Genomic DNA, 27,146 nt, shown 5'->3' on the forward strand with positions numbered 1-27,146 from the left:
CGAGGAAACAGCAGATAAACTGAATAGAGAATGCTTTACAAAATAACTGACCAGAACTTTTCCAAAGTGCCAAAGTCATAACACAAAAAACAAACAAACAAACAAACAAAAAAAAAACAACAAAAAAAAACCTGGACTCAGAGTGGGTCCGGCGCCTTGGCTCACTTGGTTAATCCTCCGCCTGCGGCACCGGCATCCCTTATGGGTGCTGGGTTCTAGTCCCGGTTGCTGCTCTTCTAGTCCAGCTCTCTGCTGTGGCCCAGGAGGTCAGTGGAGGATGGCACAAGTGCTTGGGTCTCTGCACCCACACGGGAGACCAGGAAGAAGCACCTGGCTCCTGGCTTCGGATTGGTGCAACACTGACTGTAGTGGCCATTTGGGGGGTAAACCAATGGAAGGAAGACCTTTCTCTCTCTCTCTCTCTCTCTCTCTCTCTCTCACTGTCTATAACTTTACTTGTCAAATAAATTAAAAAAAAAAAAGAAAGTCATACAAAAAAAAGAGGATGCTGGTAGGACATCTGATTAATTTCTATAGATTGGTTATAGTAGTATAACAATGCTAATTTTCTGGCTTTAAAAGTGATACTATGGTAATTTAAGATGGAAACACTTGGTTAAGTGAAGAGAAGGCAGGAATTCTTGGTTCTATTTTGCAACTTTTGTGTAAATCTGAAATTATTTCCTAGTGAAACACATTAAAAATTGTAGCTTTTTATTCAAATGTTTCCAGGAGTTATTTTCTGATCACTGGAGATTCACTTGGTAGTTATATAAAGCAGATGACAAAGACTAGTTTTGGTTACTGTCTGCTTGTTTTCCATCTATTAATTTTGTCATGGGGAACCCAGGGAAAAGGTGCAAATGATTTATGTTTCATTCGTCTGCTCAATTTTGACAGTTTCTAGTCATCTTCATTTGGGATAGTTTGACCTTCTTACCACAAGAGGGCCATCTAAAACACAAAATGTCCTTTCAATATTTTGCAGCTCCTACTTCATGCTTCAAGGAAACAGTTTTCATTTTTCAAGTATCTTTTCACAGACTGAGCAAATGCAGACACTGAGCACTTTTAGAGTTAATAAACAAAGAGAAGCTATACCCCTGCTGTAATTTTAAGAACAAGATGTTTTCCTGGATTTGAGAAACAAAAAATGACTGCAATTAAATCTCTTGTCCCTGTGCCCCATTACATTCATTCATACCTATTATTAGAAAAAGTGCTTCTTAGTACATATTCTAATTTTTAACACGTTATGTGATTAAAACAACATTATAAATGACATCTTGCACTATCTGAAATCTCAAGCTCACTAGAACTTTGTGTTCTGAACACACAAGCAATGGGCCAACTCCATTCAGCACTTCAATTTATCTAGTTTAAAAAATTTATTTAATAATTACTAAGTGCCAGTTGCTTAGACACAAATAGACTACAATATGACTTAGGAAACTATACAAGACTTTACTTTTTTACTAACTACATTTATCTAATTAATCAGAATAAAACAAGTATAATTAAGAGTTTACATTTTAAAAGTAAAAATGATGAAGCTTTTCTACAATTGTCCCCCTTTCTAAATTAGTATGGGGCTTTCAGAACACAGATTCCCAGTATCCAATCACAACTACAAGGCCCTTGACCACAGCCAGGAAGGCATATACCTAAATTAAACAAGCTTAAAAGTTTCTATGCATATGTATACACTCACACTACATGTATACTTTATACACACACACACACACACACTGTAGTATTAAAAAAGGTTACTTTTCTGTTTAAGTAAATCTGTATCAATGTAGTGTCACCAGATTTGTGACATCCAACAGGAAACCTGAGCAGGTCTATTTGTGGTATTTCCTAACTGCTGTTAGTTCTGCAGTTACTCCTGCTTTCTTGAACTTGTTCAAAAGAAGAACTGATCAAAAGGGAACTAATATTCTGTTTTTCAATTTAACTTACTCTGTCACACTGTAAGAAGGAAGATCTCATGTTTGTCCATCTATAAGTTCTTTATGTATGTATAGGTATGATTTTTATAGGCTAGTAACTGATTTATTATAAATTATACTTTTTTTTCCTCTTATAGAGGCATTTAAGAATTCTGGAAATAGTTAAAGAGTGGAAAACTAGGAATCAGCTTAGAAAGAGTCCTAAAACCAGTCTTTTCTAAGTTTGCAATAATTTATCAATTGCTTCTGCATTTTAGTCAATTTCTTATACATTTTTTCGCTACTACTTTTATTGTATTTTTTCCAGCTTAAAGCTACCCTGACATGAGAAATGGGAGGACAGAATTATTTTCACATTATCTTGTCTTTGAAAAACTAAGGAAACAGTCTTTTGTGAAAACTCATTCTAGAGAGAGTTACAGGGCGGAGGGGCTGGAAACATTTGCTAAATTTTAGAATGCTGGGCACCTTTCTGAACAAAACGCACTTCCCAAAGCTTTTAAAATACATATTCCCCTCATAGTCACCATCAATACAATGGACTCTACTCCTTGACTGATGAGTATGGGTTTTGTCTAGTTTCTCTGATAAACTTTAAACTATGCTGACCTATGAAAGAAATCTCTTAGACTCAGTATTGCATTAGCGAAGTATTTCTAATAAAAAATTTCAACAAATTTAATGTCATAATTCCAATCAGGATAAGAAATCACAAGATTTACCAGAGAGTTTAAAAAGACAGATAAAATTAAATCTGAAAATACAAACTATAATATGATTCTTTTTTCTCTTTAAATAGTTATAATTATAGAATTAGAGTAGTTACTATTGTTGATCTCTTTAGCTCTACAATGTAGGACAAGTATTTTCTCATTTTGCTAAATAGTGACGAGACTATTTTTGAGGTTGCTTCAACTTTCATCAAATAACATGCATAAAAAATAACTTATTTATTTATTTTATTTTTATTTTTTTGACAGGCAGAGTGGACAGTAAGAGAGAGAGACAGAGAGAGAGGTCTTCCTTTTTGCCGTTGGTTCACCCTCCAATGGCCGCCGCGGCCGGCGCACCGCGCTGATCCGAAGGCAGGAGCCAGGTACTTATCCTCGTCTCCCATGGGGTGCAGGGCCCAAGCACTTGGGTCATCCTCCACTGCACTCCCTGGCCACAGCAGAGAGCTGGCCTGGAAGAGGGGCAACCGGGACAGAATCCGGCGCCCCAACTGGGACTAGAACCTGGTGTGCCGGCGCCGCTAGGCGGAGGATTAGCCTATTGAGCTGCGGCGCCAGTCTAAAAAATAACTCTTTTAAAAGAGATCTAGATTATTTTCAACATTTCCATATTTAGATGGCATTGCAAAGACTATATTCATGAAAATATTTTTAATCATTGCATAAAGATAAATGTGCAGAAATGGCACCGATATGGCTCAAATAAAAGTACTTTCTGTAATTTTATAAATGATATGCCAACTTAAGTTAACTTAATAAGATATATTCAGCTAAATACATAATATCATCCAATCAAAGAAATGTTGGGACTTGTACTCAACAAGTATTAAGGAAAGATTTATTTTGTAAATCAGGTGAGTTTTATAAGCTCTATAACATGAATGAAACTGCTTTTATAGTAAAAATCAGCATTTCAATGAAGATATATACTCACAATATTTAAACTTCTAAGTTCCTGTTCCCCAAAAATAAAAACATGTATGGAATAATTATAAACTTCAGTTGTCAAAAAAAATCAGAAAAATTTCCTAAGAAATGTCAATTATTTCTAAATAAAGCTTCTTTTGTTAATTAAATACCCATGCTATAATGGAAAGAGGATAAATTTTGGGGTCAAGCTGTAACACTTTAGTAACTACAGCATTTTTAAAAAGAAAGCATTGGGGCTGGCACTGTGGCACAGTAGGTTAAGCATGTACCTGCGGCACAAGCATCCCATATGGGTGCAGGTTCAAGTCCTGGCTGCTCTACTTCCAATCCAGCTCCCTGCTGATGCTCTAGGAAAGCAGTAGAAGATGGTCCAAGTGCTTGGGCCCCTGCACCCAGTAGGAGACCCTGAAGAAGCTCCTCATTCCTGGCTTCGGATTGGCCCAGCTCCAACCATTGCGGTCATTTGAGGAGAGAAATAGCGGATGGAAGACCTCTCTCTCTGTCTCTCACTCTGTAATAGAGGATGGAAGACTTCTTTCTGTGTCTCTTTCTAACTCTGCCTCTCAAGTAAACAAATATTTTTTAAAACTAAGAAAAAGAAAATATTATTAATATCTATTTTAAATGGTTGTGAATATTGAATATGGCAGCTTATAATACACAATATGAATCTGGCTAAAATAAATAGTTCTGTTACTTGATCTCAATTTTAATACTAGGTTTTATATATATTATTAAAGTAAGCAACTCTGTAGTTAACACATTGGGATTCTAAGAAAATTAATGTCAATGCTTGGATTTATTAAAAGTTGAAGAATCATATGTGTGTTCTTCAAGGAGAAAGCTCTTTAAAATAGAAGGTTTTGTGTTTACCATATTTGTACAATTAACTAGCCAATTTTGTAGTGTAACATCTAACAATAGGCATGGAGCACTAATTACAGCAATGAGGACTGAGTCTATCTTATCTTAGGATTTTGGGAAATCAACTTAAAACCTAATGAACTAGGGGCCATCACTGTGGCATAGCAGGTATAACAGCTGCCTGCAGTGCTGGCAGATCATATGAGCGCCAGTTCTAGTCCTGGCTGCTCCTCTTCCAATCCAGCTCTCTGCTATGGCCTGGGAAAGCAGCAGAGGATGGCCCAAGTCCTTGGGCCCCTGCACTTGCATGGGAGACCCAAAGAGGCTTCTTGCTCCTAGCTTTGGATTGGCGCACCTCTGGCTGTTGCGGTTAATTGGGGAGTGAACCAGCAGATGGGAGATTTCTCTCTCTTTCTGCCTCTCCTTTTCTATGTAACTCTGATTTTCAAATAAATAACTCTCTAAAACAAAAACAAAAACAAAAACAAAACAAAACAAAACAAAAAACTAATAACCAGGGTAGGTACTGGTCCAGTGGTTAACAAACATTTGAGGGGCTGGCGCTGTGGCACTGGTTAATGCTCCACCTGCAGCGCCAACATCCCATATGGGCGTCGGTTCTAGTCCTGGCTGCTCCTCTTCTAATCCAGCTCTCTGCTGTGGCCTGGGAAAGCAGTATAAGATGGCCCCAGTCCTTGGGCCCCTGCACCCACATGGGAGACCTAGAAGAAGCACCTGGCTCCTGGCTTCGGATCAGCGCAGTTCCGGCCGTTGCAGCCATTTAGGGAGTGAGCCAATGGAAGGAAGACCTTTCTCTCTCTCTCTCTCTCTGTCTGTAACTCCACCTCTCAAATAAATAAATAAAATCTAACAAATAAAATAAAATAAAACATTTGAACACCTGCATCCCATAATGGAGTGCCTGGGTTTGAGTTCAGGTTCCATCTTGCTGTTCATGCATACCCTGAGGGGCAGCAGGTCTGATGGCTCAAGTAATTGGGCCCCTGCCACTCAGAACTCAGTTGAGATCTGGCTTTCAGTTTTACCTGGCCCAATCCCGGCTATTGCAGGCATTTGGAGAATGAACCAATGGGTGAGATTTCCATCTGTTTATGTGTCTGTCTCTTCTCAACTAGTAGTAGTAGTAGTAGTAGTAGTAGTAATGATAAAACTTAATGATAAATATTAAGAAATGTATTCAAAGACATATACATGCATGCCATTCAACAGTGAGCACATTGGAAATCATTGTATTGAGCTTAAGCTAACAGAATGTTTTAAAAATTTAATAGAGAAAAACCAACAATGTTATCAAAGTATCCAAAGCACTGTGGGTCACAGGTTTAAAATTTAATGCAAAGAAATCTGTATTTTCAATTTAAAATCTCCACATTTTAAAATTCTGTTGACTAAGAGAGATGGTCATACCCAATTTATTGTACAATGAAATTCCTAAGACAAATATCTGATGAGGTGATTTCTGGTTTCAGTTCAATTTTCCAATAGTTGTGAAAATTTAATCTATTTTCCCTCTTAAAATAGTGAAGAAAAATACACCTACTATAGCCACTTCATACGAATTTTGTTCACATCAAATGGGAGTTTTCTGTGAAATCTAAGAAGCAGACCCTATCATTATTGCTGAGGCAAGAGAATACCAGCATATTTCTATGTAATGTTTATATTCTTCTTCTAATTCTATTTATCTATGAATTTTCCACTCAATCTATTAAAAAATCTATAAATCTATAAAATCATTTATAAGTCTACAAAAAATCAAATCTGACTACATGGAGTAACTAATATTAGAACCATTAAATCTACTTCCAGGTTTTCATGTATTTCCTTCCTAAAAAAGAATGTGCACATTCATTAAGACAGGTAAGTTTGAATCAAATTCTTCAATGTCAAAATGTTCAACTCCACAGTTCCTTGTATTACCCTTTCTAAATTACTATAAAAATAGTGAAATTTTAATTTTAACTTGGATGATAAAATTAATGGTAGAATGGCAGAAGCATATTCTCAAGGAAAATATCCTTTTTTTTTCCTCAAATTAAAATTTTTTAACTTACATTTTCCTCAAGTTAAAATTTTTCATGTTTTATCACCTTTGTTGGATTACCAATCCAAGCCTTAAATAGGAAAATACTATATTGTCTTTCTGTGATTAACTGAATAACTTTCATTAACACATTTACTCATTCATTTAACACATTACTGGGCATTAGTTATGAATTTAGGGCTATTCTCATGCAGACATTTTCTTGTGATTGATAAGCAAAAGTAAAAAGGATTCAAAGGTATTCCTCACAAAGCCTTTTACCTGGATGATGTTCAACAGCTCTCCATTGGACACTGCTAGGTACATGAGAGAATGAAAGGATTCTTGGATCCTTTTGGTATCATAAAAAAACTGCTGTGCAACTTGAAAATAAATCAATGATTTCCCTAATTACCAATTTTTCATAATGAAGCAGTTGTATCACTCAAGTTCAATCTTTCCCAGGATGCACAGGTTTTAATGATTCTTTAAAATAACATTTAGAAGAATTGCTCCTCTGCAGAGATAGCCATGAAGTCTGAATTTTGGCATTTAGTAAGCATATGGCTACAAAGTCTTTAAAAAGGTACCCAACATAGAAAAGACAGTATGAACATTATGTGTATGTGATATATTTATATATACAGATACACTACAAGAGTACTTCAAAGACTTTGTGGAAAAAAGGAAAAACGCATATTCTAGTGCAAAAAATTTCTTAAATTCATATTTGGTTTTTTCATGAATGTGTTTTTCATGAGCTTTTTGATAGACTTGTATATATGACACACATATTTTTATATATGTAATTTATAAAATTAATCTTTCAATAGCTTGTGCCTGGTATTAAAAGCAGGAAAATGATGTGTCTCTAAAGTGTTCTACTAAAGGTGACCTTAGGGATTATCTAATGCAACCTTCTAATTTTGTATATGAGGAATAGGAAGCCCAGAATATGAGAATCCTGATCCAAGCTTACTTACCTAATTAACAACATCCTAAGCGCTAATCCTTGCATTCCTGTTTTCCTATTAATATTTTTAGTAGTATCATATTGGGTGCTTTAAATATGTCATTTCTTCTAAGCAATTAAAAAGAATCCGAAGACTCACAATCGATTGTATTTTAAATTTATTGTCTAACAAGTTTCAGTAAAAAAGAGATTAAGAAGCAGCAACCAGAATTGGCCAATATTTTAACTGATTTAGAAACTCTCACCTTAAAAGAAACTAAAAATTTTAAAATGTACTTCAGAATTCCAAGAGGAAAAAAAAAAACATGTATTCCAACTTCAACTAAGCAAACATGTGGCCAATTAGTAAATAAGTGTCTGCATCACTGCCAGGTCTTTAGACTTCAATATGTGGTGCAATTAGCATGCAAGGAAAACTGGAGCTAGGACTGTGTCAAATCAGAAACACAAAGAAGATGCACCTGTGTAGCAGGTAAAGCCACTGCCTGCAGTGCTAGCATCCCATATGGGCACCAGTTCGAGTCCCGGCTGCTCCACTTCTGATTCAGCTCTCTGCTATGGCCTGGGAAAGTAGTAGAAGATGGCACCTGCATGAGAGACCCAGAAGACTCTCCTGGCTCCTGCTTTGGATTGGCGCAGCTCCAGCCATTGCGGCAAGCTGGGGAGTGAACCAGTGGATGGAAGACCTCTCTCACCTCCCCTTTCTCCCTCTCTCTCTCTGCCTCTCCTTCTCTGTGTAACTCTGACTTTCAAGTAAATAAATAAATCTTTAAAAAAATTTTAAAAAATAAAGAAGATGCACCTCTCAGTGCCATGCTGCAGTTTCTGAACAGGTTGATATTGTGGCATTGGATCAGATCCTGTTAACAAGCATAAGAAAGGAAACTGCACTATCATCACACATTTAGATAAGTGGAATTTGGGTTAAAGGGACACAGCTGTTGTGGTGGCAGCCATTCACTCTGAGCACAGTAAAAGAAAACGGATACAATATATGAGGTTGTGCTTCACAAATAACAGAAGCACAAGCAAACTACAAAGCCTTCATTTCAATTAAACATTATAAAACATACCTAATGACAGACTACCTAACACTGTGGAAGGATTAGTCTAGAAGAGTTCTGAACACTTAGCTCAGCCTTTTAAAGTCTCCATTCTTTGTTTTTTGAATATCATCTCCAATTAATAATTAATCCTTTAAAGTTCATCTCAGACTGCCTATTTGGATCCCATTAATCAATCAACAATAATGCATTAGGAACCCAGGGTTTGCTTTGGAAAGGTCAAGGGAAATAAAACTGCTTCACATGCTGGGCATCCAATAATTTAAAATATCTTAGATTTGTTAAATTTCTTCCTAATTCCTCTGTAGACAGCATCAGTTAGTTAATGAGCAAGTTCAATTGTGTAATGACAAACCATCCCAAAGTCCAGCTGTACCTCTCTAGCAGGAACAAGTTATTCCACATCTCTTTACCTCAACTGATTTTCCCATAAAATGGAGTTAATTAGTCCCCATAAGATTACTTTGAGGAATAAATCTGTGATGTTACACAGCTGAAAATATGCTAATATAAAACATGAGATCTTCTGTAGTGCATACCAAAAAGGTTACTGAGAAGTTGTGGGGCAAGTTTTAATGCAGCAGTTAAAATGTTGCTTAGGACCTCTGGATCTATAATAGAGGGCCTAGGTTCGAGTCCCAGCTCTGCTTCCAATTCTTGCTTCCTGATGATTATATACCCTGAAAAGCAATAGGTCAGACTCAAGCACTTGGCTCCCTCCTATCCACACAGGAAATACTGAGTTCCAGATTCCTGGCTTTGACTAGGCTCAGCCCCATTTGTTACCAGAATCTGGGGAGTGAACCAACAGATGGACAATCTCTATCTCTCTCTGCCTTTCAAATAAATAAAAATTAAAAATATATTGTTTCTTTTAAACTAAATTCTGGCCAAATGGAAAAATTATTGGCACTAATTATGTTCATACAATAGCCTTACTTTGCTGCTTGCTCTGTAAGTAATACATGCGGAACTTCTCAGCACTAAGTATTGCTTTATTCTAACCAAAGAAAAGAGGAAAAGATCATTTTGTTCTCTATCTGGGTTCAATGCTAAGTTCATACCTTCAATGTACAGTGATGTTGCCCTTTTTCCCTTTAACTATAGTTTACCTGATCCATTAATTCACAGCCATGCAGAAATTCTGAACAAATACTTCAAAATAAGATTTGTTTTTTACAAGATGTATTTATTCATTTATTTGAAAGGTGGAGTGACAAACAGACACACACACAAACGTGAAGGAGAGGGAGAAGGAGAGGAGAAAGAGATCCATCTTGCATCTGTAGGTTTACCCTCCAAATACTCTCAACAGCCAGGGCTGGGCCAGGCAAGAGAGGAGCCTGAAAATCCACACCATGTGTGCTGTAGGGACCCAAGCACTTGAGTCATTATCTGCTTCCTTCCCAGGCACATTAGCAGGAAGCTGGATCTGAAGCTGAGCAGCTGGAACCTGAACCAGACACCCAGGTAAAGCATGGGGGAACCCCAAGCAGCCACTTAACCTGATGCACCACAATGCCTGCTTGCAGATTTATAAATTTTTTTTCATGTAGCAATATTGAAGCACATGCACCTGATCATCCATGACTATAAGACTTAGGAGTATCATGCAAATTCCCATTATAATCTTTTATAAGACACTTCTGGGGCTGGCACTGTGGCGTAGCGGGTAAAGCTGCTGCCTGTAGTGCCGGCACCCATATGGGCGCCAGTTCGAGTCCTGGCTACTCCACTTCCGATCCAGCTCTCTTCTATGGCCTGGGAAAGCAGTAGAAGATGGCCCAAGTCCTTGGGCCCCTGCACCCACGTGGGAGACCCGGAAGAAGCTCCAGGCTCCTGGATTTGGATCAGCACAGCTCTGGCCATTGAGGTCAATTGGGGAGTGAACCAGCGGATGGAAGATCTCTCTCTCCCTCTCTTCTCTGTGTAATTCTGACTTTCAAGTAAAATAAATAAATCTTAAAAAAAAAAAAAACACTTCACAAACTTTTTAGCCAAAATATTGTACATCCTTAGGAAACATGCATTCTGTATAGAGTAATTAACAGTTGTCACATCTTTACTAACAGTAACAAGAACATTTAGGAAGCACCTCCAGCATATGGCAAACGGTCTCCTAACTCTGAGGTAAGTCCTGTTATTATCCCTATTTTAAATATGAAGAAATTGAGGCACAGTGATGTAACAGGTAGACTAACCTAGAGTTTAAATTTCATCTGCTATTCTACATGTGGATGTTGTGAAACACGACATTCATAAAATACAGCACACCAATCCCCTAGGAAAATATTTCAAACACTAAACCAAAATGTCTTCTTTGACTTTTTAGAATCTTTTTGGCCAAGGGAACAAACAAAAAATACACTTTGAGAATTAGAATGGAGCACAAAGAAACCAACTGATTATTCCTACCTCAAGTCTGTCTGTCCGCATTAATTTCTGTGCAGCAGCTGCAGCAGCTGCAGGTACAGGGACCCCAGGATTCCCTGTAACCAACATTGGTGCAGTCGGCAAGATCTCTGCTGGAACCAGGCTTGGGGAAACAGGTCCCAGGTAGGGATTGAAGGCTGCTGATGCATTGGTGGCTAAGCTTGGTGCAACTGAAAACATTGGCTGAAAAAGCAAAATAAAAAGCAAAATTTAACAGGCAAGTCTCAGACAAAGTTGATATCTTATAATGTGTGTGTATCTATCCATCATTCATCCATCCATCACTTATTCTTCCTTCCTTCCCTCCCTTTAATCCTGGGTTTATTTACTTTTATTTAGGATATTTACTTAATAAATAGCTATCAAATCAATGTTTTTCTAAAAAACACATTTTTCAAGTTTTTTTTATTTTATTTTATTTGAGAGGCAGAGAGAGAGAGAGAGAGAGAGAAGGAGAAAGGGAGAGAATGAGACTCTTCCCACCACTGCTCTACTCCACAAATGCCAAAAACAGCTGGGTTTCAGTCAAGAAAAGAGAAGAGCCCTGAGTTCTAAATCCAGGTCTCCCAAATGAGTGGAACAGACCCAAGTACTTGAACCATTCATTATCTGTGGCCTTCCAGAGTGTGTAATTACAGGAAGCTGGACTGGAAGCAAAACCAGGCACTCTGATCTGGAAGGTGGACAAACCAAGCAGATACTTAATGTTGGTCAAATGCCTGTTCCTAGTTCTAAAATATAATAGGTAAAATATTCATTAAATCTTCCTCTGAAATTTTGAAGTGTTAGGCCTGTCATTTCTCTTTGAATAGCAGATTAACTGTTCAATCAAGAAGCTTTGGTTACCTAATTTCCACATTTAATTCATAAACTTATCTATGAAATACACTTAATAACTGCTATGTCAGATGCATTTGAAAGATCTGTTTACAACTGTTAATAATTTGCAGTGTCCTATTATCTGGAGTAAATCAGAACATCCAGGGACAACAGAGCTTCACAGTTAAAGGAAACTGTCAATAAATCTCATGGGGTATGTGAAAGGTGATGATGACACCATTCTTTCTATCTTTTTTTTTTTTTTTTTTTTTTTTTTTTTTTTTGACAGGCAGAATTAGACAGTGAAAGAGAGAGAGAAAAAGGTCTTCCTTCTGTTGGTTCATCCCCCAAATGGTCGCTATGGCCGGCGCACTGCGCTGATCCGAAGCCAGGAGCCGGGTTCTTCCTCCTGGTCTCCCATTCAGGTGCAGGGCCCAAGGACCTGGGCCATCCTCCACTGCACTCCCAGCCCACAGCAGAGAGCTTGACTGGAAGAGGAGCAACTGGGACAAGAACCTGGGCTGCCGGCACCGCAGACGGAGGATTAGCCTAGTGAGCCATGGTGCCAGCCGACACCATTCTTTCTGAGCATATGAAGTAAAGTGTTTGGCATACTGACTTGATGCTGATTTTTCTGGAGTAATTATAAATGCTCCATCAGCCTATCACTCAACAGTGAATTCACCTGACCAAGGAGAAGTCTGAAATGTAAAGCCTGAAACAGAATGCTTCTAAAGACATGCTACATGCTTGTTCATGTAAATACATATGATAGCATTAAATAAACTGCTACAAGACAGAATTTTTGGCAAATATGATTTAAAGGATAGATATAACGATTGCCTCTATTTGCTGATATCCAAATTGCATATTATGAAATACATTTGTTCTTGAATAGAATTAAATGTATCTGAATTCTACTTTAACAATTTGGTTTTCCATTTTTTTTAATACCTTTTTTTTTTTTTTTTGACAGGCAAAGTGGACAGTGAGAGAGAGAGACAGAAAGAGAGGTCTTCCTTTTCTGTTGGTTCACCCCCCAATGGCCGCTGCGGCCAGCGCGCTGCTGCCAGCGTACCGCGCTGATCCGGTGGCAGGAGCCAGGTGCTTCTCCTGGTCTCCCATGGCGTGCAGGGCCCAAGTACTTGGGCCATCCTCCACTGCACTTCTGGGCTACAGCAGAGAGCTGGACTGGAAGAGGAGCAACCGGGACAGAACCCGGCGCCCTGACCGGGACTAGAACCTGGGGTGCCGGCGCCGCAGGCAGAGGATTAGCCTAGTGAGCTGCGGCGCTGGCCTGTTTTTCCCGTTTTTAAAGTATAACAGGACACAATTTCCCATCTTATGAAGACTACATTTTCAACTTCCCAATTCAACAGTATTTCAATTCTTGAAGTTCAATGCTTTGTGTGATAATGATTATCTCTGAAACATAAAAACTCACAAACAAAATGAGTCATCTTCTACAGAAATTGTTTTTTCTTTTTAAAGAGGCAAGGAAGAGAATCATGGGACTTTTTTTTATAATGAAAACATTCAAAAAGAGTTAATCTTCCCTCTCAGAAGAATAAGAACTTAGATGATCTAAAAGTATATGCAGAATTCAAGAGAGCTTTGGAGTAAAGCTTTGTGCAATATAAGGTATGATATATAAGATATGATATATTACTCCAAAAATCCTATAGCACAAGTATGTGGAAAAATAGAATATAGTCCGTCCCTCAGTCATACTGTATTCAGAGGAATACAGTGGAATTTAGGTACTCCCTTTTTCCTAGGTCAATGGTTCTCAACTGTGGGTGATTTTGCCTTTCAGAGGACATCTGGCAATATCTAGACAATTTTGGTTGTCACAACAGTGCAGAGCCAGAGATGCTACTAAATGTCCTACAAGACACATAGCAATCAATCCCTCACTGCAAAGCATTATCCAGCCCCCTCTGCCAACAGTGCCAAGGTTCAGACTGTCCTAAGGGACGTCCTTTCCTCTTCACCTCACATAGTTTGGGAATCAAATCTTTGCAGTTAGCATATACATTTTTACTAAGAAGAATGCAAAAAGCAGGATATTTAAAGCACGCTTTGATTTTTTAGGAAGAAAAACATACCACAGATTACACTGCTATTTTTAAATTTAAAAAAATGATGCCTCCAAATTGGTTTAAATGCCACAGTGAGCTGTTCTTCCAGGTCTATGGCTCTTGCTTAATGAAGTAACCTGAGGTTATACCTCCAATTCCTAACTGCATCCGAGCCCAAGGGCACCTACTCATAGACAACAGGAAACTATTTGTGTGCTCCAAATATTAACAATCAACCTGTCAGAAACTGGGCCCCCAGACAGTCTCTGCAGAAAGACAGTGCCTGGAGCAGCAGCTGATTTAATGCTGCTTCATCGTGAACTGGCTGCTGAGGCAGCAGCAGGACAAGGGAAGACCTGTATAATGAAGCTATGTTTAACCTGCATGTCTACCTAAGAACATTCATGTTAAACATGTACTCTGTTACACACTGTCAGATCCAGTATGTGAAAATCCAGCCAGACTAGCACTCTTACGTCTACATTAGATATTTAAGAAATATAGGAAATCCAGTACAGAGGACTAAAAGGCTAGAACAGGAGCCAGTTGGTAGAAGTCTTCTTTGCATTCCATTGCTAGAGATTAACACACATTTTTCCAGACAGTACATTTTTAAGAAATGCTATTTATTAAAATGCCTATATTAACGTACACAATCTATATTAATTACTTAAAACTTAAGGTAAAATTTACAAACTTATTTAGAAAGAATTAAACTATCCTTATTTTAATAAAATAGGGCCAGTGGCCAATAAAATTCAGCGTTGTCAGATCTCATTCAATAACAAACACTGATCATAATGCAGCTGTTGCACATTACAGATAAAATAGTACTCTTATTATATAAAATACTGATCTTAACTGGCAACAATCTTTTCTCTGAATTGTTTCTAAAGAGTTATCGTGTGAATTGATTTTCTGACTTAATTCATCAAAGGAAATTCAAATATGAAGAATTTTAGGGCCCTGTCCCCAAGTAAAGCCTGTAGCAGCTTCTAAAAACCTGAAACATTAACTATTCAGCAAGCATTATCTCAAATTGTTCCCTCTCAGGATAAGTAGAGCTATTTGCTGAACAGGCAGACAATCAATAACAATAGCTCTGTACTTTGAAATTTGATTCCCAAAGCTTCAAAAAAACTTAGAGAAAAAGAAACATTCCCCCATTTCTTTTGAATTCTTATAAATTTGTTACATCACTTTCCTTATATGGCTTTCTAAGAGCACCTTGTAGGAAGCAGGTCACTGCTAGCCCTTTTGGAGTAACCTAATCAGATTAGGAAAACTCTTGAGCTGTTCTACTGCCAATTCGCCAGTTCCAAAAGCTGTCCTGCAGAGGGTTTCGTAGAATCTCAAAGGAGGATATTAATTCAATGATATTATCAAGTGGCAGCTTATTTTCTCTGAAGTACTCACAGGATAGCAGGTAACCATGTAACTGGTGTATTTGATACTGACCACATCCTCATGACAATGATTTACAGATATCTTTGTTCCTGGAAGTTATAAGGAAGGCTGGATTGTCTTTTGCCAGTGAACACCTTCACCAGAGAAAAACAAATCGCACATTTACTAATCTTGGTGCTATTTATGGGTTAATCTTTGTTTGTTTTAAATGAGACATTCTGATTCCATTAAGGTAATCAGACTTCATTATAAATGAAAATATTATTCAGTTTCACATTATGACCCTAGTTAACTGTAAACATGATTACTAGCAATTTCCAATTTGTTGTATGCCAGCACTGTGCTGTGTGCTTTACCTGTTCTATTGTATTTAATCCTCATAACATAAATTCCCTGGGCTTTTTAAAATATTTTTATTTTGTAGGAGTGAGGCGGTTTATTTAACTCCCTGTTAAATCCTCAGAAAACAGAACAATGCCCAGCACACAGTAGGTACTCAATAAATATTTGTTGAATAAGTGCCTGCCTGAATCAATGAGTAAACTACAGCTTTGCCAAGAAGACATTATTGTCCGATTTTACAGATAAAGAAAGAGGCTCAAAGAAATCACATGCCACATGCCTGCAGTTGGAAATGAAGGAATGAAAGGTCTAGGATTTGGATGCAGATGTCTGAGTCCAAGGGGTTCTGAAAACAGTGGTTCTCTTTTGATGGACCAGGTGCCCAAGTAAAATCACTCTGATGACTTTTAAACCATGAACATTTTTGGCCACTCTACACTTATGAGAGTCTAGGGACAAAAGTACCCAGACAATGGTAGTGTTTAAAATCCCATGAGTGATTCCAGGTCTGTATACTGTGTGGCCTTCCACAGAAATCCGTTCTCTGTGATTCTCCAATAGGTCTGTAAGGAGACAGGTTTGGTCCTTTGTAGCTCTCTTCTTTTGAACCTGGCTTTTTCTACACACTGAATGCTAACCCTTCCCAGCCCACCTGTTTAATTCCTCATAGTGCTCCCTTCCAGCCCCAGTTCTCTTCCTCCTGAAGTTTTCATGACCCAATCACACAACTTGTAACTCAAATGCTACATTTATCACTACCTGTGTTTAATGAGCATCTCTTTCACTTGAATAGGACCATTAATATGCTCCCAGAGGACAGTCTTCTGCCCTCTGTTGGGTTCACTTTATGTAGAGCCTGCAACTCAGACCTATTCAGGGGCTCCACAAATATTTGCTTTACCCATATGAGGGAACGTCAAAAAATTCATGAAAACAGAATTGAAAGACAAGTTTATTTTGGTGCAAGCTTTCTTTTTTTAAATTCACACACAGCTTTTTCATTTATGCATTTGGAAGACCTCTCATATGGGTGGATTTCCAAATTTCTCTAGATTGTGTGTGTGAAGGCTGAAATTGCAAGCAGTAAAAAAAAAGCATTCCTTTTTAAATTAACAGCACAGAATCAAGGTGTACATATGTAACCATGTCCTGAGTAAGCATAACCCTGTACCAAGGGCTATAATGAGTTTCAGTAAATAATTATTTTGAATATAAACACCAAAAGCTAGTGAGAGTTATCAAAAAAATTCAAATTACAAAGTCTTTTTTTTACAGAAGGTAACCTACAATTGAAATAAAAGACAAGTGCAATGATAAACTTTACCCCTAGACTGACTTGTGTCTGGACAAGCTTCCCTCACTTTATCTTTCAATCTGGTTTTACTAAAATATATTAATATTTTAATAAAGAAGACTCATTTCTAGTCCTCCTGGTAGAAAGGTATCAACCAAACACAGTCCAGTTCCAAAAATTCCAGGCATGTTCTCAGGCAGCTTGAGGATTCACAGGCTCCTCATTCAAACAGGCAGTATAAATATCAGAACAGGTGAAAAAGGACCTGGAGTGACTGATGTGGAAACATTTTACCAGAAACACTCTGGGACCAAGTGCTCATATCAACCACTAGGTTGATAAACTGGAGAGTAAAGCATTAAAAAACAAGTTAAGAATTCTAGGTGTTCCTGCAAGTGTGACAAATGATGACTTCAAAGCATACTGCATGTGACTGTCAACAAATACTTGAAACATGACATGGCAGCAAAGTGGAGAAGGGAGCAGTAGGGATGCTGGACTTAGGTTAAATCCTAAGTTTGAATTTCTCTATCTCTAGGCTATTTCAAATTCATGAAACACAAAGAGATTTATTTGTACATGAGGTATGAACCTGGAGGTGGCTAGGTGTTTGTACCTGTAGAACAGCTACCATCAGAAAGCATGAACTTTTGGGATCACAAGTAAAAAGGCACATGCAAACATTATTAATAGAAATGCCTTATTATAGCTATTCATCAGCACTGTTTATGCAGAGTTCTGTGAGGGCAATGGAGAGAACCTCAAACTAACAGAATTTCACATGGACAATTTTCCTGGAATAGAAAAGAAATGCATCAAGTACCCCCAGATTGTGAGCCATAAAATACAGTCTATCTTTGTCTAGACTGTGTAATAATTTCTTATTAGGTAACTTTTATGTCAGACAATATGTGGCAACTAGTAGTAGTAGTAATAATAATAATGTAGCACTTAGTAAAAGAATCCAGATGTTTATATTTTTAAACTTGTATTAATGTTATTGATCTTTCATTTATCTTCGAAGACAAAATGATAAAAGAGAAAAATGATCTTTTTACAATTTTATTAGAGCTTAGAAATGATAGAATTAATGCAATCATTGCATATTTTATTATACTAATGTTTAGGAATTATACACACAAACCAACTTATTGTCACACCTTATGAAATGGGAATAATTATGTTCAGGTTGCAAGATTGTCAGGACCAGGCCTGGCATTGTAGGGTAGCAGGTAAAGCCACCGCCTGCAGCACTGGTATCCCATATGGGTTAGAGTCCCGGTGGGGACTTCTGATGCACCTAGCTAATGTGCCTGGGAGGGCAGTAGATGGATGGCCCACGTGCTTGGGCCCCTGCATCCACAGGCTTCTGGCTCCTGGCTTTGGTCTAGCCCAGCCCTGACCATTTTGGCCAGCTGGGGAGTGAACCAGTGGATTGAAGATCAAGATGTGTGTGTGTGTGTGTGTGAGAGTATACTGTCCTTTCAAATAAATAAAATAAATCTTAGAAAAAAATTGCCAGGACCTTGTAGCTGGGATATTTTAAACTTTCCACTCTCTGTATGTTGAGGAAGGGCAGAGATCTTCAAAGAAATCAAGGACCCAGAGCTGTTTGGTGATGTTGTCTTCCATTTTATGCTTCTATAGGCATGGATGTCAGAATCTAAACAGCCTGAGTTAAAATCCTGGCCTTGTGATTCCCTAGGTGTGTAACTCGAGCAAATAACTTAATCCTTCTGAACCCTGCAATCTTCATCTCTAAATATGAGATAATATTACCTCCATTATATGCTTTGTGAGAATTTAATGTACAGAAAGTGCTGAGTGCAGTAAATGCACCTGAAGGACTGTATTTGTCTCAAACATGCTACTTCTGAGTCTTGAATTGGGCATTTCAAGACAAGCTAATAAGTCCATAAAAATAAGAACTATCCTATAAATTCTGTAATTCCTCAAGTTATCCCAATGGCATGTTCTGAAGATCACACATTTATAGACTTGGTCTCTCACAATTTAGGAGAATATGAGAGAGGTTGGCATGTGGCACAGCAGGTTAAAGCCCCAGCCTGCAATGCCAGCATCCCACAGGGGTGCTGGTTCCAGTTCTAGTTGCTCCACTTCTGATCCAGCTCTCTTATGGCCTCAGAAAGCAGTAAAAGATGGCCCAAGCTCCTGGCTTCAAATCAGCTCAGCTCTGGCTGTTGCGGTCATTTGAGGAGTTAACCAGTGGAATGAAAGCCCTTTCTCTGGGGCCAGTGCTGTGGCGCAGTGGGTTAAAGCCCTGGCCTGAAGCGTTGGCATCCTATATGGGCACCGGTTCTGGTCCCAGCTGCTCTTCTTCAGATTCAGCTCTCTGCTGTGGCCTGGGATAGCAGTAGATGGCCCAAGTCTTTCAGCCCCTGTACCCATGTAGGAGACCCAGAAGAAGCTCCTGGCTCTTGGCTTTAGATCGGTACAGCTCCGGCTGTTGTGGCTATCTGGGGAGTGAACCAGCAGATGGAAGACCTCTCTCTCTCTGTCTCTAGCATTCTCTGTAACTTTGTCTTTCAAATAAATAAAATAAATCTTATATAAAAAAAAAGACCTCTCTCTCTAATTCTTTTAAATAAAAAAATAATTCTTTTAAAAAAAATGAGAGAGAGAATATGAGAATACAAACAAGGTGGAACAGTAGTTACATTTTGGTGCCAACAACAACCTCATCAAGGTCCTGGTTGCCTTTGCTAACATGTGTCTTGTAGACTGCTAATTCATATGCACCTCTAGGTCTCAGTCTGTGTATCTGGGCTTGTACTCTAGTTTCTGGTTATGACTTCTTCGGTCTCTGGGGCAGGTAAATTATCATGAACCTCTGCCTGCTGTCCTAGTATTCAGAAAACTCATTCTTTCATTTGTTCTTTCACTCATCAGGCAACTATCAGTCTCTTCTATAAGCCAAATACAATATGAGATGTTTCCAAATTTGTTTAAACCTTGCTAGACTCCCTCCCCTCCCTGTTCCTCCAGCTGGGGCTTTAGGAGCTAAACTAGTTGACCTAAGAAACTGAAGATGCTGTCACCTACTTGATTGCAAGCTTTGTCTCTGCTCAGATAGTCCTGGTACTCCTGATGCTAAAAATGTGCTCATGGTATCATCTCCTTTGATACTGCCACTACCTGGGATGGGTCCAACTTAATCCCATGCCTTCAAACTGTTTCATTTGTACTAGTGGCTATTCTCTTTGAACATCAACCCTTTTCCATATTAGTCACCTGGCTCCTCTAGGCCTGTCATAATCCCTATTTGTAGGCCCACATCAAAATCCGAGTAAGCAGCTGGTTATGACTGTCCCATTCATTTCTAAATCTTTATGTCATTGTCTTCATCAAAATAGGGCTGACTAGAGAAGGGATGGAAAAGTCTCAGGTCGAGTTCTGAAGGCAAATTTCCTGGATCAGAAATCCCAAATTCTTTAAAATTAAATAACTAAATGATTTCTAGACTTACTACAAAAATGCCACTCTGAATACAGTGTATTTGTGGAGTATGATGTCAGGATGCCTTTAGCAGAAGGGCGATTCCACATTCAAATCTAGTCATAGGAGGGAAAATTAACATAAGGCCTGAATGTGCTTAAAATAAATAATTATTTTGTCTAACCAGATAATTTTCTAACAAAAGCATCAGAAAATGTTGTGAGTGGTGGTGTGGCATAACAGTTTAAGCCGACACCTGCAAAGCCAGCATTCCATATGGATGCAGGTTTGAGTCCTGGCTGTTCTACTTCTGATCCAGCTCCCCTGCTAACGGGCCCGGAGAAAGCAGTGGATTATGGCCCAAGTACTTGGGCCCCTGCCATCCACATGGGAGACCTGGAAGAAGCTGCTGGCTCTTGGCTTTGGCCTGGCTCAGCCCCAGCTGTTGTGGCCATTTGGACAGTGAGCCAGAAGATGGAAGATCTTTTTCAGTATCTCCCTCTCTCTCTGTAACTCTGCCTTTCAAATTAAAAGAAAGAAAGAAAGAAAGAAAGAAAGAAAGAAAGAAAGAGAGAGAGAGAGAGAGAGAGAGGTGATTGTTCTGATGGTTTCAAAGTCCATGATTCAGTGATTTCTTAAACAATACATTTGTTACTAGCATTTCAAAGAAGTCTTTCAAAGAACATAAATATCATTTGTAGTTTGTCCCAGGATTGTGCATGTGATGACCTTGGAATGGCCTTGAAAATCAGACTCAGGGATGAGGTCAGGAGATCAGCCAGGACTTCACAGTGAGGAATTCACTGCCAGCACTAGTACTGTCCTCTACAATTGAGCAACCACACCGGCTGATCTCTGAGGTGTCTCTGGGCCCAGAGAGGGTACAACCCTGCAGGGAATATGCTTTTAATGTTAGGTAGAACAAAGTCTCTCACATCCAGGTTTTCTGTCAACTAAACTGCAGTCATCTGAAGGATTTCTCTGATCTTTGAAACTGTATGTGAGGGCCAAGTTTAAAGAGACTTCTGTCCTGTGTTTTCCATTAGAGAGAATGATTATAACTAGTTTCTCTTCTTTAAACAAATGGAAATCCTCAAGCTATCTCAATTCAGATATGAAATTAGTAGATGTCACAAACAGCAAATTTAAGATGTAACTGTATAGTATTCATTAATTGGTAGCACTGCTGGTGTGATAGGGAGATCCCTCCCTCCTTTTCAGTTACTTTCGTGGTAAATTTTAAGACAGAATAATTATATTGAATTCAGGTGTTAAAAAAAGCACATCTGCTAGTTAGTGCATGAGAAACACATAGGTCTTCACACTTCCATGACCCCATAATATTGCATATAAGTTTGTAACATAAATTACTGCCATATATATTCAGTTCAGATCACTGCAAATTTTAACAAGCATTTAAATTTAAACATATAATTACTAAATCCCAATTAGCACCAAAAACATGCTTTTCAACCTATCATTAATTATAATATCTTACAATTTCATGAATATAAAGCTCATTAAAACTATCACACACACACCAAAAAATTTGAATAGTTAAACAGATACATTCTGAAGCAAGAGTTACCCACATACACTGCTCAGCAAATGAAGAATATCTATGACTCCCACAACTTCTCAACACTGACTCTAAAAAAAAAAAATCCTCAGAGTTTCTGCCACTACTAATTAATTCTTTGATGAGATGTCCAGGTCCATGATGCCAATTCATCACTATCAGAATATTTCCTAGTATTTGTAACCATGAAATAATTTCAAGTTTAATTTTAAAGATTAACAAAGACTCATCATTAACAAAAACTATACAGATTCTCTTCAAGTAGGGAGGAAAGGGAGAAATGTTCTCAAAATTAAAGACTATATCAATTTAAAAAAAATCATGATTACTTTTACAGGTACACTGAAAATGCCCAGTAACTATACTGATGAGCTTGATCACGATCTTAACAAAAACTATTCTAATATCTGTAAGTCATAGGATTTATTTGGAAGACAGTTTTAGGAAGAGAAACACCATCACATAAGTTTCACATGATTTACTCGCAAGATGAATAGTTTCACATGTGAAAACTGTTCCAGAGTCTGATTTTTAATTTTGCTAAAAAAAAAAAAAAAAGGCAATACCTGTGCTAACTTGATCCATTGCCATCATCAGCTCAGCACTGACACTGGGCACTAGGAATTATAAATACAATTACAAAGAGGACTGAAAAGGTACTTACCACGGGTTGTAACGGGGCACCGGGCATCATGGCATTAGCTAGTTGCATTTGCTGGGCCAACATGGCCATGTTCTTCTGCTGAATCAAGTTATTGCGCCCATTTATTTCCAACTGTGTTTTTAAGTGTGGGGGTGGATGAAGATATTTGCAGTTCTCCCTGGAGCAACGACCCTAAAAAAAACAAAAGGAGCAAATGCCTTTTTAAAAAGGAATACAATCAGCAAGTTCTAAAAAAATAACAATAAGCATGCAAACCAACTACTTGAACTATCATAAGTATTTCATATCACTACATACATACTGTTCTGTCCATATTGTTTTATCACACACTTAGAAAAAGTAATTTACCCAAATACCTTATCAAAATGAGGGTTAAGACATTTCAAAAAAAAAGACATTTCAAAAAAGCATAAAGGACTTCCATTATTTTAATAATCTTAGCATTAATATTTCTAGATTCAAGTTTAAAAATCTACAAACTGCCAACCATAATACTAAAACACAGAATATCAAATAAAGATTATTAGGCTCTTGCTAGAGGTAATACATTTTAACTATATGTAATACTGTTTAATGAATCCAAAAGAATCATGATGTTCTCAACTATTTTTACTTTTACTGAGTTCTTAGGAAATGAACTTAGAGGACTCAAGGCACACTGTATTTTCAGTAAAACACTTTCACAAGTATCTTATAACAAAATTAAAATACTACTAAGCTCTGTATGCCCAAGAGTTAGGAAATTTACAATTGAAAAGAAAAGTACTTCATGTGTCCCCACTGCATACAGAGATTAGTTAGGTCAATAAAACACTAGTGTAAAATGTGGCCTTTAAACTTCCAGAGATAAATCTAGTCTCCATTGCTCAAGAAATACTTTAAAAATAGAATGAGTATTTGCATTCAAATAAATGCAGACTGTAAAATGGAGAAACAAATAGACTATTAAAACATAGTATGTGTGAATATACCTTTCCTTTGGGATAGTTCTTTTAATCAAAAATAGTCATTAACGTCTGTCATATACAGTATTGTGTGAGGGACTCTATCTACATTATTTCAATATAATGACAGTAACATCTCATCAACTACCTTTCAACAATAAATTTAATTAAACTTGTTTGTTAAAAAAAGAAGTATTAACTGAAGCCATCAACCAATTTCTCAAGTTTTCTTCTCCTAAGAAACATCAATTTAGCCTAACTTGACCATCATGTAAATTGACTCTGAAAACTGATGCTTATTTTTATGATTAAAAATCTTTCACATGCTTATCAGAACAATCTGCTTTGCCTCTTTTGATTTAGGAATAAGTTGCAGCAGGCAATGTGGCAGAGCAGATTAAACTGCTCTTGGAATGCCTACATCTCTGAGCATCTGAGTGCTGGTTGGAATCCTGTCTGCTTCATTTCAGATCTGGCTTCCTGAGGGGCAGTAGAGATGGCTCAAGTGCCTGGGTCCCTACTACTCATATAGGAGGCCTGGATGGGGATCTAGGCCAGACCTGGCTTTTGTGGACATTTTGGAAATGAACCAACAGTTGGAAATATCTATAAATATCTATCTCCCTATTCCTTTCCTTCTCACCTGCTCTTGCTTGCTCTCAAAACTCTTTCAAATAGATGAAAATAATAAAGTATTTTTTAAAGTAATGTTGCAACTTGGCTAATATAGGCTCTTGCCTGCTATCTGAGGAAGTTTTATGTAATCCTTTAAATCAGGAGCAATATAGTACAGTGATTGATAGCAAGACCTTATAATTCGCAAGACCTGGGACAGAGGCCTACCTCTCTTACTTATCAACTGTATGAACTATGTAAGAAATGAACTTCTTTTAGCCTCAGGGTTTTTAATCTAGAATTGCTATAAATCCTACATCAGAGGTGGACATTTGGCCTAGTATCTGCAACCCTTATCAGATTCAAGTCTGGGCTCCTTTCCAGATTCCAGCTTTCTTCCAGATGAGGGGAAGCAAGTGATGGCTCAAATAGTTAGCCATTCATGTGGGAGATGGAGACGGAGTTTCCAGCTCCTAGCTTCATGCTGGGTTAGCTATGGTTATTGTGTGCATTTGGGAAGTGAACTAGCAAGTGGGAGAAGTGGGAATTATGCCTCTCAAATAAATAAAAATAAAAAAATTTAAAAACCTACATCATCCCCACAATTTAAATTGCTATCACACAAAAGAGCAAAACACTAACATGAAAGTAATTTTTATGTTTGTTACAGCTTTTTTTTTTTTTTTTTTTTTGACAGGCAGAGTGGACAGTGAGAGAGAGAGACAGAGAGAAAGGTCTTCCTTTTTGCCGTTGGTTCACCCTCCAATGGCCGCCGCGACCGGCGCACTGCGCTGATCCCATGGCAGGAGCCAGGTGCTTCTCCTGGTCTCCCATGGGGTGCAGGGCCCAAGCACTTGGGCCATCCTCCACTGCCTTCCCAGGCCACAGCAGAGAGCTGGCCTGGAAGAGGGGCAACAGGGACAGAATCCGGCACCACGACCGGGACTAGAGCCCGGTGTGCTGGCGCCACTAGGCGGAGGATTAGCCTGTTGAGCTGCGGCGCCGGCCCTGTTATAGCTATTTTTATGTGCACAAATTTAACATATACATACATATGACTTATTTCATATAAAATTATTATGCTTAATATGCACTGAAATCACAAGCACATCCTTAGCTTAAAAGGATCTCATGCAAAACAACACTTAGAATGAAAGTAAACCAGAGTGCTACACCAGAATAAATAAGCTCACGAATGAAACATGGTCCAATTTCAGGGATATTCATTCAACGTCTCCTAGAGAAAGCCTGCTTTTCTAATACAAAGAACTACCTGTCTGTAGGAGAAATTCTGCTTCTATGTCCATATCACACTTATTTAAAAATTGGGATTATTTAAGTGCAGATAAATGGATTATATCCACCCTGAGGATTCAGTTACTTTCTATTCATTCAGGTCAGTTTCTACAGTTCCATAAAGAGCACAGAGCGCCCCGGGCTGTGAACCAGGCCTTGTCAACACTCACACACATCTTCCCAGGCACTGCATTCCAGTACCTCCCTTGAACATATACCACCTGGTCCCTCTTATCAACACAGCACAGGAGGAAACCATGGAGTGAAATCCACGTGTGTTTACTATGGATTCTGTTATCAATGAGAAGCTCAGACCTTTGGTTTTCATTCTGTATTTATTAAAACTACTCAGAATAAATGCTGTTCATAGCTATGTTACCCTTCTGTTCCAGGCTTGGTATGAATGCATTGGGCTTTTACTTTGAAAAAGCTGCCTTCCTAAGAGTCAACTAAGGGCATTTTGTGAACAAGTACACAGTCAAGCCTCTCCCATATGGGGTCTGTGGCCAAGGTCTGGGGGTTCATAACAATCCAGGTGATTTTGATATGGCAAAACACACTATAAAATGTAACTGAGCATAGTCACATGAACTTTCAGTGACAGGTGTGAAAAAAGTAACAGTAACTTCTATAAGTGATACTAAATAAACTTTTCTTCTAAGAAATTTCAAAACTGGTTCCGTTTTGACTATGCTGCTGAAGAACTATGGTTTGATAAATAAAAAAGTCACAAATAAATTAGAATAACCATCTTTTGTTAGAGTATTGCCTAAGACCCTGGAGTAAACCACCTTCCTTTGAGAGTTAAGGTAAATTCAACACGGTTACATTGCCTCCTTTATCTGCAGGGGTTCCATCATCACATATTGCTACACCAAAGGATATATCTGTTCTAGAGACAGCAGTGGTAACTGTTTAAAAACTAAATTGAGGACCAAGCGCTATGGCATAGCGGGTAGAGCCACCGCCTGAAGTTCACGCATCCCATATGGGTCTAGTTTGAGTCCCACTTGTTCTGCTTTCAATCCAGCTCTCTGCTATGTCCTGAGAAGGTGGCCCAAGTGCTTGGGCCCCTGCAACCATGTAGGGGACTCAGAGGAAACTGCTGGCTCCTGGCTTCGGACCAACCCAGCTCCACTGTTGCGGCCGTTTGGGGAGTAAACCAGTAGATGGAAGACTTTTCTCTGCCTCTGCCTCTCTCTAACTCTGCCTTTCAAATAAATAAATAAATCTTAAAAAAAAAAAAACAAAAAAAAAAACAAAAAAAAAACCACTAAATTGAATACCAAATCTTGGTTCTGCGTTGTACTAACCTCAAGATGCCTTTATTCAGAGGTCAATAATTTAAGAACCAAATAAAAGCTTTGCCACAACAGAAGAAAAACTAACAAAGAGGTATATAAGCATCACCAGGTAGTGAAAAAAGGTGACAGTGCATGCCAACCATCAATAATGCAACACAAGTTTGATCCTTACTCATCATTATGTATTTGCCATATCCACCAAAGAAAAATGCTGTTCTAATGCACTTTCCAATACTCAATTTTTTATGCTTTGCTTCTATGGATTGCATTGAAATCTTACTTTCAAAGAATTATCTCACAGAACAGAGGACCACTCTATAGAGCCTATAACCTAGATTCCTTAGGCTTCATTCA

At 38.2% G+C, this 27,146-nt stretch overlaps 1 protein-coding gene across 50 annotated transcripts in view; it reads right to left on the minus strand.

Moving 5' to 3' along the window:
* The window catches only part of MBNL1 (muscleblind like splicing regulator 1), a 210,497-nt gene that overhangs the window by 20,410 nt on the left and 162,941 nt on the right, over positions 1–27,146 (minus strand). For all 50 annotated transcript variants that reach the window (XR_011388115.1, XR_011388114.1, XR_011388113.1 and 47 more), the window contains 2 exons: positions 22,634–22,804; positions 10,974–11,174 (listed from right to left, as the gene is read on the minus strand). Coding sequence is in view for 45 of the 50 variants with exons in the window: in XM_070072645.1 (XP_069928746.1) it covers positions 10,974–11,174; positions 22,634–22,804 (372 nt within the window). In the remaining 5 variants the exon portion in view is untranslated. The remainder of the gene's footprint in view (positions 1–10,973; positions 11,175–22,633; positions 22,805–27,146) is intronic.

The sequence above is a fragment of the Oryctolagus cuniculus genome, chromosome 4 (genome assembly GCF_964237555.1).
Source record: "Oryctolagus cuniculus chromosome 4, mOryCun1.1, whole genome shotgun sequence".
NCBI classification, from domain to species: Eukaryota; Metazoa; Chordata; class Mammalia; order Lagomorpha; family Leporidae; genus Oryctolagus; species Oryctolagus cuniculus.